The sequence below is a fragment of the Bos indicus x Bos taurus genome, chromosome 22, assembly GCF_003369695.1.
Source record: "Bos indicus x Bos taurus breed Angus x Brahman F1 hybrid chromosome 22, Bos_hybrid_MaternalHap_v2.0, whole genome shotgun sequence".
Taxonomy (NCBI): Eukaryota; Metazoa; Chordata; class Mammalia; order Artiodactyla; family Bovidae; genus Bos; species Bos indicus x Bos taurus.
In genome coordinates this window covers 18168073-18187260 of record NC_040097.1, presented here as the reverse complement: position 1 = coordinate 18187260, position 19188 = coordinate 18168073, and the positions used below count along the sequence as shown (strand labels likewise).

General features: G+C 39.6%; 1 protein-coding gene across 5 annotated transcripts in view; it reads left to right on the top strand.

The window, feature by feature from the left end:
• The window catches only part of C22H3orf67 (chromosome 22 C3orf67 homolog), a 267751-nt gene extending 266556 nt beyond the window's left edge, over nt 1-1195 (top strand). For all 5 annotated transcript variants that reach the window (XM_027523123.1, XM_027523121.1, XM_027523120.1 and 2 more), the window contains one exon: nt 80-1195. In XM_027523123.1, coding sequence (XP_027378924.1) covers nt 80-192 — 113 coding nt within the window. In that variant the 3' untranslated portion in view covers nt 193-1195. The remainder of the gene's footprint in view (nt 1-79) is intronic.
• The last annotated feature ends 17993 nt before the right edge of the window (nt 1196-19188 follow it).

The window sequence follows — 19188 nt, the reverse complement described above, 5'->3', positions numbered from 1 at the left end:
CCTTGCCCTTCTCTGTTGCAGTTTAAGAATTCCCGGCGAGGCCAGCAGCTAACATGACTGTGCTTTCCGTCCCCAACAGGTGAAGAGGAGCTGAGTGTGGAAGAGGATGAGGAAGTGCTGACTCTGCTGTATGACCCATGTTTGAACTGTTACTTTGATCCCCAAACTGGGAAGTACTACGAGTTGGTATAACGCCTGCTTCCAGGGCCAAGGATGGCTGCCCCAGGTGGAGCAGGAGAGCAGCTCTGATTCTGTTAAGTTGGCGTCACAAGTGTGTCTCCGGTAGGCCTACAGGATCAGAAAGAACTAAGAGAGATGAAGTCAGTTTGTACATAATGTTCAATGTTAGGACTGCCTGCATTCTTTATGTAGATGGGTGTGACTTCAGAACTGTGAAGGAGTTAATATAGAGACAAGATTGTAGGACTTTGAATTGCTACTTATTTGTTGGTTCTTATCCTATATATAATTCTGTTTACTTCATATACTTTTATGTTAATGAATTAAGAGTTATTCAAATTTTTGCAGTGTTAATGTGTAAATGATGGCTTGATACACAGAAAACGTATTCATATTTAAAAGATGCCTTTTCTTTTATTACCTATTTGTATTAAAAATAAAATATGATGGTCAGAAGAATGCCTTTTAAACTGCTTCTTTTTATTTAACCCACTTTCTTTGCCAGAATATTCCTAGATGGTATTTACTTTTCCTTAGACTTCTAGAAAAGGAATTACTGTGAATTAGTCAGACTTTATGATTGTATTTTATTGGCACTGGCCCCACAATTTCCATTTCATTATAGTTCATCCATAGTTTGCCAAAGATCATAACATTGTTAATAACTTCAGCTACTTAGCTCTGTGCTTTTTAAAAAATTATCTATGAATACAAATCTATCTCTATGGATCCATATTTAGTAAGAAGCCACCCATTTGAGCACTCTACATACCTTACCACTTCTGTGACTTAGACCTGGAGAAATGGAGGAGACTTCCTTTGGTCTTGAAGACTACGCCATTGTAACCCTGCTCATCCCATCACAAGGGAAAAAAATCACGTGCTTCCTGAATTTGAATAGACTAGCCTTGAATTGTGTGCCAAATATATAAATAGTGAGTTCAAGGAAGTACTTATTGTATTAGCTTATTGTATTAGGCATATTTGGTTATTTAATAAAAATTTTATAATAAGAGTACCATCGGAAATGAAAAATTATTGGTGTACAGTTGGATTTAATGGCAATATTATAATTTCATTTAATGTTGCTTGATAAAGGAAATAAGAGCTCTTTTTTTTTTTTTCAGGAGTAGATTTGGGCTCCTGTTCAAAGGATTATACATTATTTAGAACCATGTTGGTATTTGGTAAACTTTTATTAATTCACAAAGAATACCTTTGTTTTGAATCTTTCTTCAAAATCCTCATACTTACAAAATACCAAAATTAACTACAGCTTCATAAAACATGCAGAATGATAAAAAAAGTTGGTTGTGACCTTGAAGATTGGAGCAGAACTTGGAAAGCCTTATTACTGCTTTCATGAGTATCGGGATCATCCACATAAATAGAAGCCAATTAAAATTCCATACTAGTTGAGATGTGAGGTTGCAAATATCGAAAAATCATGAGATAAAAGTAATTAAGGATACAAGAGTGCCTCATGAGCCTCTTAACAGAATGCTGCAAGGCCTCTGAGTGGACTCAAGCTAGGACCTAGAAAACTCTGTTGGGGTTCCTGAACTGCAAGCAACAGATACGCTTGATCCCAGAATCCAAAGACTTGTTGAACATTCAGACTACAGGAGGCACAGGAATCAGGAAGCTCTGGGAATCCTATAGTAGGAACTAACAGTTTCTCTCAATGACGGTCACCAGGATGATGGTGCCCCCTCTTTCTGCCTTGAGACTCTGCCTTGAGTCTCTCAGCTGACTTGTCAGTTTTCCCCAGGACCACATGGAATGGGAACTAGGTAGTCCCCAAAGAAGAGGGCCCTGTCAAAACTTGGAGAGGGACACCAAGCAGGCAAAAACAACAGATGTCTACCCTGGGTGTCTAAAGATTTTGTTTCTTGGTTATGAGTAGAGAGCAGAGAATTTTTTAGGGCAGTGAAACTACTCTGTATGATACTGTAATGATAGGTATATATCATTATACACCTGGTCAGAGCCAGAAAATGTCCAACACCAAGAGTGAACCGTAATGCCGTGGACTTTGGATTATTATGATGTGTCTTTTTAGGTTCATCCTTGGTTAAAAGCACCATTCTGGTGAGTGAGGTTGATCACGGAGGAAGCTACATATGCATAGGGGTAGGGGATATATGGGAAATCTCTTAACCTTCCTCTCAATTTTGTTAAAAACTTGCTTTTAGAAAGATTGTCTTTTTTTTAAAAATGACATTCAAAATAAATTAAAAATTAAAATGTCTCAGCGGCTCACCTCTCATCCATTTTGCCCATCTCTTCTCTACCCAAGATTTTCTCAGCAATTCAGTCCACCCATGGGAACACTTAATGAACCACAGCCCATACATCCAACCACACAGAAATATTAACTTGCAGTTTCGATTCAACTATCCCAGACTTGGGATTCCAACTGGCCCACTTTGGTCCAGTGGCCGTCAAGAACCCTCTTCTGTGGATGGTGGACAAAGGCAGTTAAGGAGTTTCTGACAAACCCAGCAGATGCTCCAAAAGTTATCTACCACAATGTCATATTTTCCACTTTTTTCACTTTGTTTAAAAAGAGTAGCTTCAATTTCTATTGACAAGATTTTTAAGAAGAATTGAAAAATAGAAATAGGTGTGCCCCCATGTTGCCAATTTTAAACCAAAATGGTATATCCAGTTTACTTGGAAATTCATTGCTTGGACTGTATGGCTTCACTTATCAAATTTTGCTGAATATGAGCATTTCTTGAGAAGTTTATAAAAATATTGATGCCTAGGTTCCACCCCCAGAATGTTTTGTTCGACTGGTCTTGGATGCAACCTGGGCATTGGAAACTTTTAAAACATCCCCTGGCAATTTGAATGTGTAGTCAGTGCTTGAGACCACTGCTGTATGTTAGATCCAGTGTGATGAGAGGACAGATTTGCCTAATCACATGTAGCAGTGAGGGAAAGTTTATATTATTAGTTTCCATTTTTAAGACCTGGATTTCTACTTTCCTCATCAAATGTGTGGTGAATGCACGCACTGCAAGTGGATTCTGAAAAAAATAGTTTGATTCAATATGAAAATGCATCTCATGATTATTTGGTATCAATTTGAGAATTAGTTTCTTGTTTCATATAATTTGGGGTGCAACTTGCAAGTGGCTTTAAGTCTTCAATGTCTAAATTATTATTTAATTACAGAACCCAAGAATTATAGAAAAATAACTCAGATGATTTGTGGCATCAAATCAATGATTTAGCTTCTCTGGCAATTATAATTTTTCTCTTATTTTCTATTAAAGGAAAAATATTGGCATATGAAAAATACATAGATACTCTTGCATAATAATTTGCCCCATTGTATTTCTCCATATTTTTAGATTAGCTTCATTTGAATCAGTCATTTCAACCACATCTTGATTTTTTTTTAAGTACAAACTTTAATACCCAAGAATAGTGTAGTGACAGATTGTCTGACCCGAAGGACAATTAATTAAAAGAACTAATCTTAAAGTTGCCCTTTGGCTTTAATTAAAGATATAGCTGCTGAAAGTTTCTGGGTTGTTCTTTTTTAAAAAGCTGTTTAATGACAGCAAGTACAGTATTAAAACTAGGTTTATCCCAGGTTGCCTCCTGTGACTCAGTCACCAATCAAAATGGCCAGAATAATGAGGTTTAAGGATCACCTATCCACATATGGTTGTGCTTTAGGAGTTCTATTTCATACATCATTCATTTTGCATTGAAGAAAAGTTGATCATAAGGAGAATTCTTGTCAAGCAAATCCTGTTTTCTCTTTTTCTCCCATTATACTAGTTGAGATAGAATCATCTAATTGAGCCTAGAAAGGATAATCAAGTTCATTTCTTTAAACTCTGATTTTATAATTGAGAAAAGTGAAGTTCAGATTGGAAAGTTAATTATCCAAAGGCAATTTGTGTAAGGGAGAATGGAAACCTCTACTTCTCACTTAAAATACAGTTCTTTTCCCACTCTGAGGGAATTCAGTTCAGTTCAGTTCAGTCGCTCAGTCGTGTCCAACTCTTTGCAATCCCATGAATCACAGCATGCCAGGCCTCCCTATCCATCACCAACTCCCATAGTTCACTCAAATTCATGTCCATCGAGTCGGTGATGCCATCCAGCTATCTCATCCTCTGGCATCCCCTTCTCCTCCTGCTGCCAATCCCTCCCAGCATCAGGGTCTTTTCCAATGAGACAACTCTTCACATGAGGTGGCCAAAGTATTGGAGTTTCAGCTTTAGCATCATTCCTTCCAATAAACACCCAGGACTGATATCCTTCAGAATGGACTGGTCTGATCTCCTTGCAGTCCAAGGGACTCTCAGGAGTCTTCTCCAACACCACAATTCAAAAGCATCAATTCTTCAGTGCTCAGCTTTCTTCATAGTCCAACTCTCACATCCACACATGACCACTGGAAAAACCATAGCCTTGACTAGACGAACCTTTGTTGAAAAAGTAATATGTCTGCTTTTCAATATGCTATCTAGGGAATTAAGATGATTCAAATGACAGGTGGACTTCACAGTTATTGTACAGTGGCCACTAGAGGACAGTAGAGTGTCGGGAGTTTGGGTTCTCTGGTCTCAGTGTTTTCTTCTCTTTTGTTTACGCAGATTCTTTCTTCCGTCCATATTATAGCCTTTTTATACTTCAAGGATCAGCATTTCTTAAAGTGTGTTCCAAGAAACAAATTCCATTCGATGTGAGTAAATGTATTGGGAGAGCGGAAGAAGCCCATGGTCACACAATGTTGGAAAATACTGGAGAAGCAAAAATGAGTCATTGGTCTTTACTGGAGAAAGTCTCAGTGGCTGTAATAATCTAACAAGCATAGGGAATGTCCAAGGAGTGGAATATGTTCAAACTCCTCTGTCCTCAGAACAGTCTTCCAAGAGAGCTTCTGTCTCAGCACGGCTGATCCTCCCACAGAACCTCCTGTGAGACAAGCTAATAGATCAGTTCTCCCGTGCCAGCAAGCCCTGACTCCACCAGAACTCCCAGAAATGTGTCTCCGCAAGTGGGTTGGCTGGTTGTGTGAGTGTACGTGGGTCATTTGGTAGTGAGAGTAGGGGTTTTGCTTTTTGTTTTTTCTGTTGCCCAGATATTTCATAGATCCCTGACCACACTGTAAGATCACTCTCCAGACTCACCTGGCATGTAAAACAAGGTATGCTGAAGCCTGAGCTTTGCCTCAGCCAGAGACTTTGGTCACCTAAGATGAAGAAATTTTTCTCACGTATTTTAAATTGTACAAACTTTTAACAGTAGGTGATACAGTTAACGTACAACAAAGGATAAATCTAAGTTACAATTCATTCATCATGGATATTGGAGCTTTACATCTTAATGAATATTTGAGTTCTGGTTTGGGTGGCTATAATGTAATCTAGAATCACATTAAGTCAAAATAATTTGACTTATAAGGATTAAATAACCAATAAACATGGGCCACAGATAACACTAATTTTTACTCCTGACATATTCTTCTGTAGTTAATCACCTGTAATCCTGTGAAGCAGTACAGAAGTGAAGTGTGGAGATGGTATTGATTGGTTTTCATCAGCCTAACTTATCACTGTCAGTGTTTATGCTGAACCCGGCAAGATTTAAGCACATAAACTCACTCCTAATAGTATTAAGTATTGCCAATATTTTAACCTGTGGATCAAGCGATATTATCTCTCATTTGTTGTACATAATACTTCCAAAGAAACGGGGCAGGGGAGGGAGGGTTACCCTGGGGACCTTAATAATTGAGATAAACATAGTAAGGAGTATTTGGCTTAAGTCTAGGAGAGGAAATTACTGTTCATTTATTTTTGATAATATATCACTCTGAAATATAATTTATATTAATGGTGACGATTCAGTAATCTGTAGGTAAGTCATGAGATGGGATTAATACCATCCCCAGTTTTGCTTTTCAGCTTCCCAAACTCAAAATTATCTTAGTTGAAAGAAAATCAGTCAAAATTTCCCCTTTTGTTTTTCCTACTGTATGAAAAAAATGGTTTGGACATTTCAACCCCTGAAGACTTAGAAACTTTTTAACCAACTCAATCCAAGAGAGCTTTCCTTTTTCTTTAAAACCTTTGGCTGGTCAAAGAAATTAAATTGATAGTATCCTTTTGTGGGCTAATTCTAGTAAGCAGAATATCTTTTTACCCCTAATTCTTGTCTGTCTTTGAATTTTGATATTTAAATATTTCTAAAAATTAATCTAGGTGTCTAGATACACACAACATACTTATAGTACATTTTAATTCACTTAGTTCAAGAGGTTTTTTTTTTTAAAATATTGATATTTTTATTTGGCTGCACCAGTCTTAGTTGTGGCATGCGGGAATCTTTAGTTGTAACATTCAAAGTCCTAGTTGTGGCATGTGAGATCTAATTCCCTGACCAGGGATCGAACCTTGGGCCCCGTGCATTGGGATTATAGAGTCTTAGCCACTGGCCCACCGAGGAAATCCCTCAAAAGCTTTTAATCCTTTTAGGTCAGGTACTTCTCAAGAACATCTGCCATTATCAAAAGAGGTTTGACCAGGGGGAAATAAAGGTGGCATCATTTGTTAGCTAAACATAAGAATCTATGGTTGCTCCAAAGACCAGATAAATAGAATAATAACTAATTCCAGAAGATTCCTGTTGTAATTTGCTCTGCTTAGCAGATACGTTTCCCTGGCAATGTCTATACTGCTGCTGCTAAGTCGCTTCAGTCATGTCTGACTCTGTGCGACCCCATAGACAGCAGCCCACCAGGCTCCACCATCCCTGGGATTCTCCAGGCAAGAACACTGGAGTGGGATGCCATTTCCTTCTCCAATGCATGAAAGTGAAAAGTGAAAGTGAAGTCATTCAGTCGTGTCCGACCCTCAGCAACCCCATGGACTACAGCCTACCAGGCTCCTCCGTCCATGGGATTTTCCAGGCAAGAGTACTGGAGTGGGTTGCCATTGCCTTCTCCAGGTAATGTCTATAGCCTTAGTTTAAAAGGGATATCACTGTTTTCATTTCTGCTATAATCTTTGAGATCGTCCCATGTTTTACCACTTGCTACTTTCTGTCTAATCTGAAAACAGCCTTGCCTGCATGTTGTAGTTATCTGGAGACTCAAAAAATCCTGCTACCTGGGTCCCACCCCTGGGGATTCCTACCTCCTCTAACCTGGGCTGTGACCTGTTTTAAAGCAGCCAAGGCTGAGACCCGACCCATTCTCATTTCTCCTTTTTACATCTCCGCTTTACTTGCAGTGGTGCCAGACAAAGAGTGTAAAGGTTCCCAAGGGCGTGTGGTGTCAATGGCTTTTGACAGTTTCAGTCAACAAACTAACCATCACTTGATGAATTTCACCTGTGGGCAATTTAATACTGTTCTAAAAACTTGCTTTAGCCCATGTGGTTGACAACCACCAGAATGGAAGATGCGACTGTTTTTTTTTTTTTTTTTTTTTTGCTTTACTCTCTTCATTCTGGTCTTACATACATTTCAAACTAAATTACTCATTCTGCTTGCTGGTGTCAGATTATATATTTTGTTAATGGCCATACCTGGGTTCCAGCTTCCAAATCAACCAAGGACAGAAGGCTTACTGAGCGACTGCAGGAAAGTGATTGGAGCCTCTGTCATCTTTGTTGCTTGTTTTTTTTTTTGTTTTGTTTTTATTGAAGTATAGTTGCTTTACAATGTTGTGTTAGTTTCTGCTGTACAGCAAAGTGAATCAGCTGTATGTATATATGTATCCCCTCTCTTGGATTTCCTTCCCATTAGGACACCACAGAGCACTGTCCCTGTGCTATACAGTAGGTTCTCATTAGTTATCTATTTTATACATAGTATCTATAGTCTATATATATATACATTTGTCAATCCCAATCTCCGAATTCATCGCACTCCCCCTTTCCCGCTCCCCTTGGTGTCCATATGTTTGCTCTCTATGTCTGTGTCTCTATTTGTTTTGCACGTAAGATCATCTGTACAATTTTCCGAGATTCCACATAGATGCGTTAATATACAATGTTTGTTTTTCTCTGTCTGACGTACTTCACTCTGCGTGACCATGTATCTCTAGGTCCGTCCACATTGAAACCTCTGTCTTAAGATCTTGAAATTACTATGAGTGCACACGTCTGAATGTGTATTCTATAACTAGAATCCATCAGTGCACGAAACCATTCTTGACTTGGTATCGTTAAGTTAAATACTGTTAAGTCTTAAGAGTCTTCCCATTAATAGTAGCTTTTAGTGAGTCAGATGCATTTTTCTTCCACATAAAAATGTCCTTTTCCCCAATCTGAGCAAAGATACAGAGCAATAGCTTTCCGTGTTTCTGTACGTGTGGCATACTTCTCAATATGAGAATTATGGAAGAAGCACGGGGAATTAAAAGCTTGTTTGAATCAGTCCTATAATAGTCACAACCCTTTTGTAAAGTCTTTTTTACACAGCAGTGAATGGGAGGTGCTTTGGACTGTAAAGAAAATAAGGCAGTCGCTGTACAGTGAGGTGACACTGTGCAGAAAAGACTGGGAAGGGAAAGTAAGAATGGAGGTCGACAAACCAGTTCTCACCAGTTCAGCGGGGACTGGAGGACCGTAGGTCCTGACCGAAGAATCTTTGCTGAGCATACATGGGGTGACACCCATTGTGGGGTGAGATTGTAGGTCAGTTTTGTCTAAAATTTTAAAGGACTGTTTCACCCCAGCAATATGGATGCAGATAAATGAACTTCCTATGAAAAAGCACTTAGCATGTAATTGGCACTTAGTGTATGCTCATTGTTGTGGTTATTATTTATGCCTGATCCTAGTGGGCCAGGAGCTTTCAGATTTGAACATCTGGTGATACATTACAATAACTATGGCATCATTCCTAGAAGTATGAATGGTATATATATATATATATATATGTAAGTATATAAGTTAGAATTTCATAGTTCACTGTGAGACTAAGCTTTTAAAAGTGTTTTGTCAGTACTCTGAAAGCATGAAAGTATTAGCTCCTCAAATAGACCATTTAAAAGAAAATAACAGTTGCCTAAGAATTGAGGAAAATAAAGCTAATGCCAATTACAGATGTAACACCTGAGACCATGCAGTTGGAAAGTTTCTGGATATGCCAGAACTTCTCCAAAGCTATATTTATTCAATATTTGTAACAATGCAGATCTGACCCCAATAATTGACTCCCACTATGTATTTTCAGTCTTAAGTCCTGAGTAAAGGCCAATCAACAGCTCCTTTGCAAAACAAAGATTTCAAAAATGATCCATTCCAAGCCACGCAGCTCTTGTATGTTGAAGGTTTTTAGTTTTTTTCTTCATGGTGTATGTTGGTGTAGGATTATTCAAAGCAGTCTTTCTAGCTCAACTCATTTTATCTGTAAATATACATTTTATCTGAGGGCATATGAAGAGTATTGAAATATTAAACTCTATGTGTTTAAACAACTATATGCAGGTCAGGAAGCAACAGTTAGAACTGGACATGGAACAACAGACTGGTTCCAAATAGAAAAAGGAGTTCGTCAAGGCTGTATGTTGTCACCCTGCTTATTTAACTTCTATGCAGAGTACATCATGAGAAACACTGGGCTGGAAGAAGCACAAGCTGGAATCAAGATTGCCAGGAGAAATATCAATAACCTCAGATATGCAGATGACACCACCCTTATGGCAGATAGTGAAGAGGAACTCAAAAGCCTCTTGATGAAAGTGAAAGAGGAGAGTGAAAAAGTTGGCTTAAAGCTCAACATTCAGAAAACGAAGGTCATGGCATCTGGTCCCATCACTTCATGGCAAATAGATGGGGAAACAGTGGAAACAGTGTCAGACTTTATTTTTCTGGGCTCCAAAGTCACTGCAGATGGTGACTGCAGCCGTGAAATTAAAAGATGCTTACTCCTTGGAAGAAAAGTTAGAACCAACCTAGATAGCATATTGAAAAGCAGAGACATTACTTTGCCAACAAAGGTCTGTCTAGTCAAGGCTATGGTTTTTCCAGTGGTCATGTATGGATGTGAGAGTTGGACTGTGAAGAAAGCTGAGTGCCAAAGAATTGATGCTTTTGAACTGTGGTGTTGGAGAAGACTCTTGAGAGTCCCTTGGACTGCAAGGAGATCCAACCAGTCCATTCTGAAGGAGATTAGTCCCGCGCGTTCTTTGGAAGGAATGATGCTACAGCTGAAATTCCAGTACTTGGGCCACCTCATGCGAAGAGTTGACTAATTGGAAAAGACTCTGATGCTGGGAGGGATTGGGGGCAGGAGGAAAAGGGGACGACAGAGGATAAGGTGGCTGGATGGCATCACTGACTCAATGGACATGAGTTTGAGTGAACTCCGGGAGTTGGTGATGGACAGGGAGACCTGGCGTGCTGCGATTCATGGGGTCGCAAAGAGTCAGACACGACTGAGCGACTGAACTGAACTGAACTGTTTAAACAGAGTCTGTAGTCCAGATTTTGTATGATTTCTCTGTGGCTTTCTTCCCCTTTGGCCACATTACTGAGGTGTTCTAATAATTGGATGAGATTATGTGAAAAAGTTACAGAGATAACTATTTTCAGCTTTGCCTTTATTTGTTATTTGGAAGGCCAGCCAATCCACTACATATGTTTCTCCCCAAATTTCTAACTATAATAGAACTTCATGACAAGTTATAGATACAGAAAAGTTCACCAAAGAAATACTGATGCCCCAGAACCCATGGCTTTCCACCACTTTCGGTGGTGTTTGCTGCCTTTGACAACTGACAGAAGGAAGGTAATTCACAATTCCCTCCGCCGCGGTTTTCACTAAGACTTTCCTGCCACACTGGGTGTTATAAACCCGTAAGGGTGAGAAGCAGTTTTTCTCCTGACTCTCTGTTCTCCAGCTAATTCCAGCACCATCAGGTTTTATTTCCATCTCCAACACCAAGCTGTAAAAAAAAATTGTGCACGTCAGCCTCTGAAAGTGTGTATAATAAACTCCTCATAATGCTTTCTGACACGATAATTTCATCCACCTGAAGTGATAAAGGGCATTTAAAAGATCTCTCTTATTAATCCTAGACCAACCCAAGATTCTGGTATCGCTCTGCCACATGGTCACATGCCGTCTACAGCCTTACCATAACAATTACTGTTTCAAGTATATATACAAAATGCAGTGGTTTTTTAAAATGCATTCCTATGGTATTCCTGTAGCGTTTCTACTGATCTGAATTTGACAAATACCATTAGATTATACACTGAAGGGAAAACTGTTCATTTTCTTTCATCTAACCTAATGATTCCTCAAGGCAGACTTTGGACTACAACTGCTCAATAGTTTTTCTGCCCCCAGATTTATACCATGACCTCTGAATAAAAATGACTCTCTTGTCAAATGTCAGTAAATCACTATAATGAATGACAATGACAATCTTTACAATAATTCTTTGAAATAGGCAGTAGCCCATTTAATAAATTTTAGTACATTTCTCATGGGCTGAAAAAAATTTTTAATTAGACTTTTTTAAAAAGTATACGTACAACAGATAAGACACTGAGACACTGAGGCACAGACAGGCTCAGGAGCTCTCCTGAGTGATAACATAGGGACCTGTCAAGACTGGCTGACATCAGATCTCGTGCCTCACCTGTGGGCAACACCATGGACCAGCAATGGTTGCTGTGCTGGCCACAATCCATATTGGTTGTTGATGGAGGAAAGCGTTCATCTCACTTGCTTCCTACATAGATGTTACCTCCATGGTTGCAGCTTGAAAAATATTTTTTCCTGCTTATCTGTTGCATGTATACTTTTTTAAAAAAGTCTAATTAAAATTTTTTTTCAGTCCATAAGAAATGTACTATATATTCTAAATACATTTTAAGCTTACAGGTGTTTTTTGCATTAGGAGCATTTTTTGTAAAGGAGAAATGTTAGGCATGGAGTGTAGGTGTCCTTTCAAAAATCCATTTCTCCTCCTCAAGGCATCCTTCTTACTCTTGCCTTCCCCCTGGTGTTTCTATAGTAACCTGGCATCCTCAGCTCCCACCTTTTTGTTGGCACTAAAAGATCATTTATAATCAGTCCTCCACTTGTTCTGCAATTGCGCCTTTCAATTCATAACACAACAGATAGTGTGTAAGTTTAACAGGACCCGCAGCATTTCTTATCTTGAGTTAAACTCACATGTTCAGAGGAGTGAAAATATCAAGAAACGTTGTGCTGTCAGATTTAGCTTTCAGTTTCACAGCTAATGGAAAAGAGCCATGCTGGTTTCTGGGATCCTGGGAGTCAGCCTCAGCCCCTCACGCCTGTTACCTTCTGCCACTGCTTTCTCCATGAAGACTATAACTGACCAGGGATGCACTCACATCCAAGAAATTCAAGTTTCAGAAACGTCTTTTCTAAAGTCAGTGTCCCCACCCCCCCGCCACCCTACCTTTGTAAGAAGCCTCTGGGTCTCCAGAACAGAATATGACAGGGCTTTTTTGACACATCCATAATCAAGCAAATTCTATATTCTGGCCTTGTCGTGGAAGAGGCATAAGAGCCATTCACACTGGGCCTCGTGATCACAAAGGCCTTCACATCATCTCCAAGCAGGATCGGACACAGCAGCAGGGACACTTCACAGCCTCCAGCAGAGAAAATGGTCCTCCTTCACCTTCAAAACGAGCTTACATTACTGAACCAACTCCCTGTAGTGTAGGATGAATGACTTTTAAAAAAAATATACTATTTTATGAATACCTCAAGTACATTGCATCTGTCACTTGGGAAGATGGAAAGAGTTGATTGATCCAATGAAAACATTCAAATTATCCAGATAAGCTCCATTCATAATTTTTTTCCAACCATAGTCTCCCCTGTCTCAAGCAATGGCAAACCCATCCTTCTGGTTGCTGAGACAGACAACTTGGAAGGAATCTTGTTTCCCTCCTTTCTCTCACACTCCACTTTAAGACTGTCAAGAAATCCTACAGACTTTACCCTCAATATATCCAGAGTCCCACTGCTGCCCACCATGCTCACCATCGTCACCCTGCACCAGTACCGCTGTCCTCTGTCATGGTCTCACTGCAGTAGCCGACTCACTGCTCTGCCTGCCTTGCCCATCGCCCTGGCAAACACCACCATTCTATTTTCAAGATGACAGCCAGAGTGAGCCCTTAAAAACATATCAGGTCACTCATCTACTCAAACCTTCCAGGAGATTTCAACTTGCAATAATAGTTGGAACTAATTCATTATAGACCAAGCCTCTCTTTGTTAACAACTGAAAAGCCTCCAAAAAAAGAAAAAAAGAGAAGAAAAACAAAAACAAAAAAACAAACAAAAACTTAGTTATTTTGGACTGCTATAACAGAATACCATAGACTGGGTAGCTTAAACAAACATTTATTTCTCTTAGTTCTAGAAGCTGGGATTCCAAGATCAAGATACTAGTAGATTCAGTGTCTGGTGAGGGCCTTCTTTCAAGTCCAGTTGGCTTCCCTAGTGACTTCTTCCAAATATTTAAAAGAAAGAAATAATATTAATCTTGTATATACTCTTCCTGAAAATAAATAAAAAACACTTTCAGTTATGGGACTAGCATAACCTTGATCTAACCTTGACCTAACCCATGCAAAACCTTCAAGACAGGTACCTGGGTACTCTCTAAATGTTTTGTAAACATGCTGGCTGCTTTGAATTTAGCCTACTTAGAGTAATCAGTGGCTCTTACCTTTTACTCTCACTTCTTACTTTCTGATTATGTAGCTACATGTTCATCGGGTTACAATAACTCGATACACATTGCTAGCTCTCTCTGCGCTCTGCATACTGCTGCCTGCCCTCTGCTGCCCCCTGGAAGTGAAGTATGGCTTCAAGCCTTGCTTTAGCCAATAAAATGTGAGCAGAAGTGACGTGTGTCACTTCCAGGTGGGAGATAAACGCTGGCACAGTCTGCCACTTGTTTCTTCTCTTTCTGGCAACTACAACATTCGAGGTGCTGATTTCTCCATCAGCCTGGATCCTGGAAGGAGGAGAATAAACTGACCATGGGAAAGGCAAGCCCAGCAGGTTCAATAGGGCTTAGTAGTCTCAGTAGTCAAGAGTGGCACATCTTCAACAGAACTGTGAATGTAACTATGGAACATGAAGCTGATCAGAATCAAATAGATAAGAATCCGATTAAGTTTTTGAGAGAGTTGTAATAGCCAGAGAAAGCAAGAGTCTGGAGTAAAAACGTTTATGACTGTTGAAAATTTAAAACCACTCTTTGACCTCCGGTCTTCCTCAGATAGGAAGGAGGCTGAGAAAGCTGTTGGCCCCCAAGGAGACACATGCTCCAATGCTTACTTCAGAGGTGGCCAAAGAATTAAAGGTAAAGGAAAACCTCCCAGAATATGGATCTACATGGACAGGAAAGCAGCAGAATCCAGACCTAATCAAAGAAGATCCCCAGCTCGCAGGACAGGGGCTGGCCCTCTACGTCTGCCAGCAAAATGCAGAATCGCCATGCAGGAGCAGCTGCTCCACCCCCACTGCAGTTACGCTGTCCCTCTTCCACCAGTGTATTTTGGGTGTTATATGTAACTGGTCATTTTATTTTTTTTAATTTTATTTTTAAACTTAACATAATTGTATTAGTTTTGCCAAATATCAAAATGAATCCACCACAGGTATACATGTGTTCCCCATCCTGAACCCTCCTCCCTCCTCCCTCCCCATACCATCCCTCTGGGTCGTCCCAGTGCTCTAGCCCCAAGCATCCAGTATCGTGCATCGAACCTGGACTGGCATCTCGTTTCATACATGGTATTTTACATGTTTCAATGCCATTCTCCCAAATCTTCCCACCCTCTCCCTCTCCCATAGAGTCCATAAGACTGTTCTATACATCAGTGTCTCTTTTGCTGTCTCGTACAAAGGGTTATTGTTACCATCTTTCTAAATTCCATATATATGCGTTAGTATACTGTAATGGTGTTTTTCCTTCTGGCTTACTTCACTCTGTATAATAGGCTCCAGTTTCATCCACCTCATTAGAACTGATTCAAATGTATTCTTTTTAATGGCTGAGTAATACTCCATTGTGTATATGTACCACAGCTTTCTTATCCATTCATCTGCTGATGGGCATCTAGGTTGCTTCCATGTCCTGGCTATTATAAACAGTGCTGCGATGAACATTGGGGTACACGTGTCTCTTTCCCTTCTGGTTTCCTCAGTGTGTATGCCCAACAGTGGGATTGCTGGATCATAAGGCAGTTCTGTTTCCAGTTTTTTAAGGAATCTCCACACTGTTCTCCATAGTGGCTATACTAGTTTGCATTCCCACCAACAGTGTAAGAGGGTTCCCTTTTCTCCACACCCTCTCCAGCATTTATTATTTGTAGACTTTTGGATTGCAGCCATTCTGACTGGTGTGAAATGGTACCTCATAGTGGTTTTGATTTGCATTTCTCTGATAATGAGTGATGTTGAGCATCTTTTCATGTGTTTGTTAGCCATCTGTATGTCTTCTTTGGAGAAATGTCTATTTAGTTCTTTGGCCCATTTTTTGATTGGGTCATTTATTTTTCTGGAGTTGAGCTGTAGGAGTTGCTTGTATATTTTTGAGATTAGTTGTTTGTCAGTTGCTTCATTTGCTATTATTTTCTCCCATTCTGAAGGCTGTCTTTTCACCTTGCTAATAGTTTCCTTTGATGTGCAGAAGCTTTTAAGGTTAATTAGGTCCCATTTGTTTATTTTTGCTTTTATTTCCAATATTCTGGGAGGTGGGTCATAGAGGATCCTGCTGTGATGTATGTCAGAGAGTGTTTTGCCTATGTTCTCCTCTAGGAGTTTTATAGTTTCTGGTCTTACGTTGAGATCTTTAATCCACTTTGAGTTTATTTTTGTGTATGGTGTTAGAAAGTGTTCTATTTTCATTCTTTTACAAGTGGTTGACCAGATTTCCCAGCACCACTTGTTAAAGAGATTGTCTTTAATCCATTGTATATCCTTGCCTCCTTTGTCAAAGATAAGGTGTCCATAGGTGCGTGGATTTATCTCTGGGCTTTCTATTTTGTTCCATTGATCAATATTTCTGTCTTTGTGCCAGTACCATACTGTCTTGATAACTGTGGCTTTGTAGTAGAGCCTGAAGTCAGGTAGGTTGATTCCTCCAGTTCCATTCTTCTTTCTTAAGATCGCTTTGGCTATTCGAGGTTTTTTGTATTTCCATACAAATTGTGAAATTATTTGTTCTAGCTCTGTGAAGAATACTGTTGGTAGCTTGATAGGGATTGCATTGAATCTATAAATTGCTTTGGGTAGTATACTAACCCTAAAGCAACTAGAAAAGGAAGAAATGAAGAACCCCAGGGTTAGTAGAAGGAAAGAAATCTTAAAAATTAGAGCAGAAATAAATGCAAAAGAAACAAAAGAGACCATAGCAAAAATCAACAAAACCAAAAGCTGGTTCTTTGAAAGGATAAATAAAATTGACAAACCATTAGCCAGACTCATCAAAAAACAAAGGGAGAAAAATCAAATCAATAAAATTAGAAACGAAAATGGAGAGATCACAACAGACAACACAGAAATACAAAGGATCATAAGAGACTACTATCAACAATTATATGCCAATAAAATGGACAACGAGGAAGAAATGGACAAATTCTTAGAAAAGTACAACTTTCCAAAACTCGACCAAGAAGAAATAGAAAATCTCAACCGACCCATCACAAGCACGGAAATTGAAACTGTAATCAAAAATCTTCCAGCAAACAAAAGCCCAGGTCCAGACGGCTTCACAGCTGAATTCTACCAAAAATTTAGAGAAGAGCTAACACCTATCCTGCTCAAACTCTTCCAGAAAATTGCAGAGGAAGGTAAACTTCCAAACTCATTCTATGAGACCACCATCACCCTAATATCAAAACCTGACAAAGATCCCACAAAAAAAGAAAACTACAGGCCAATATCACTGATGAACATAGATGCAAAAATCCTTAACAAAATTCTAGCAATCAGAATCCAACAACACATTAAAAAGATCATACACCATGACCAAGTGGGCTTTATCCCAGGGATGCAAGGATTCTTCAATATCCGCAAATCAATCAATGTAATACACCACATTAACAAATTGAAAAATAAAAACCATATGATTATCTCAATAGATGCAGAGAAAGCCTTTGACAAAATTCAACACCCATTTATGATAAAAACTCTCCAGAAAGCAGGAATAGAAGGAACATACCTCAACATAATAAAAGCTATATATGACAAACCCACAGCAAACATTATCCTCAATGGTGAAAAATTGAAAGCATTTCCTCTAAAGTCAGGAACAAGACAAGGGTGCCCACTTTCACCACTACTATTCAACATAGTTTTGGAAGTTTTGGCCACAGCAATCAGAGCAAAAAAAGAAATAAAAGGAATCCAAATTGGAAAAGAAGAAGTAAAACTCTCACTATTTGCAGATGACATGATCCTCTACATAGAAAACCCTAAAGACTCCACCAGAAAATTACTAGAGCTAATCAATGACTATAGTAAAGTTGCAGGATAGAAAATCAACACACAGAAATCCCTTGCATTCCTATACACTAATAATGAGAAAACAGAAAGAGAAATTAAGGAAACAATTCCATTCACCATTGCAACGGAAAGAATAAAATACTTAGGAATATATCTACCTAAAGAAACTAAAGACCTATATACAGAAAACTATAAAGCACTGGTGAAAGAAATCAAAGAGGACACTAATAGATGGAGAAATATACCATGTTCATGGATTGGAAGAATCAATATAGTAACTTGTCATTTTAATTCCCAGATCTCCGGATTAACAAAACCCATATTCAGACCTGACAGAGAGACCACACCCATTACCCTAAGACCCTGCAATTTAAGCTGGACGCTGTTGAAGGATGAGACTTCGGATGATTTCCCTGGGGAAAGGTGAGTGCATTTTGCCTGCAGGTTGGAGTACAGACCAAACATTTGTCTAGCAGAAGGGTGGACAGTTGTTGTCACTAACGCAGCTCAGCAGTACGTCCAGCTCTTTGCCTCCCAGAGTGGTAGGGCTGCACTTCCAGTCCCTCTGGGGTTAGGTGGCACCAGATGGTCTCTTCTGATTGTTATTTAGTTGCTCAGTCATGTCCAACTCTTTGCAACCCCATGGACTGCAGCACGCTGGGCTTCTCTGTCCTTCACCATCTCCTGGAGCTTGCTCAAACTCATGTCCATTGAGTCAGTGATGCCATCCAACCATCATTTGATTGGTGAGTTGCAAGTAAAAGTGATGCATCACTTTCCCACTGAGCATTTTTCTTGCCTTCCTAGCATGGACATCTGTGTGGGTCTGTCAGCCTGGGTCCTTGACAGACTATGAGTGTGCTAGTGAGGGCAAGAAATAAGCCTTCATTGTTTTGAGCTTAGAGTTGAGGGTTGTTTCTGCAGCATAACCTGGTTCTCACTGAGACTGTCTTGGAACCAAGAATCTCATCTCTGGAGAAATTCTAGTTATTTACCTTACACAATTCTTCTGATGATGAAGCCATGCACCTTCCTCACTGAGCTAAAATGGTGTTGAAATCCTCAGATACCAACCCAAACCCCTAATCAGTAATTCACTCTCACTAACTCTCAAGAACAGCTAAGGAACTTTCATTGAACTGCCCTCCTGATGAATAGGGCTTCTCTGGTGGCTCAGACAGTAAAGAATCTGCCTGCAATGTGGAAGACCTGGGTTCAATCCCTGGGTTGGGAAGATTCCCCCGGAGAAGGGAATGGCTGCCTACTCCAGTGTTCTTCCCTGGGGAATTTCAAGGACAGAGGAGCCTGGCAGGCTATAGTCCATGGGGTCGTAAAGAGACGGACACAACTGAGTGAAGAAGTTAAGGACGTGGTAGAAAGGAAAGTCTCTCAGTGTGTCTAGAATTAGAAATATAAATAACTCTGTTTTAGTCTAAAAGTGGTGACTTTAAAGCAATTACTTGGAGGGAGGGTCAGGATGGGGAACACATGTACACCCGTGGCTGATTC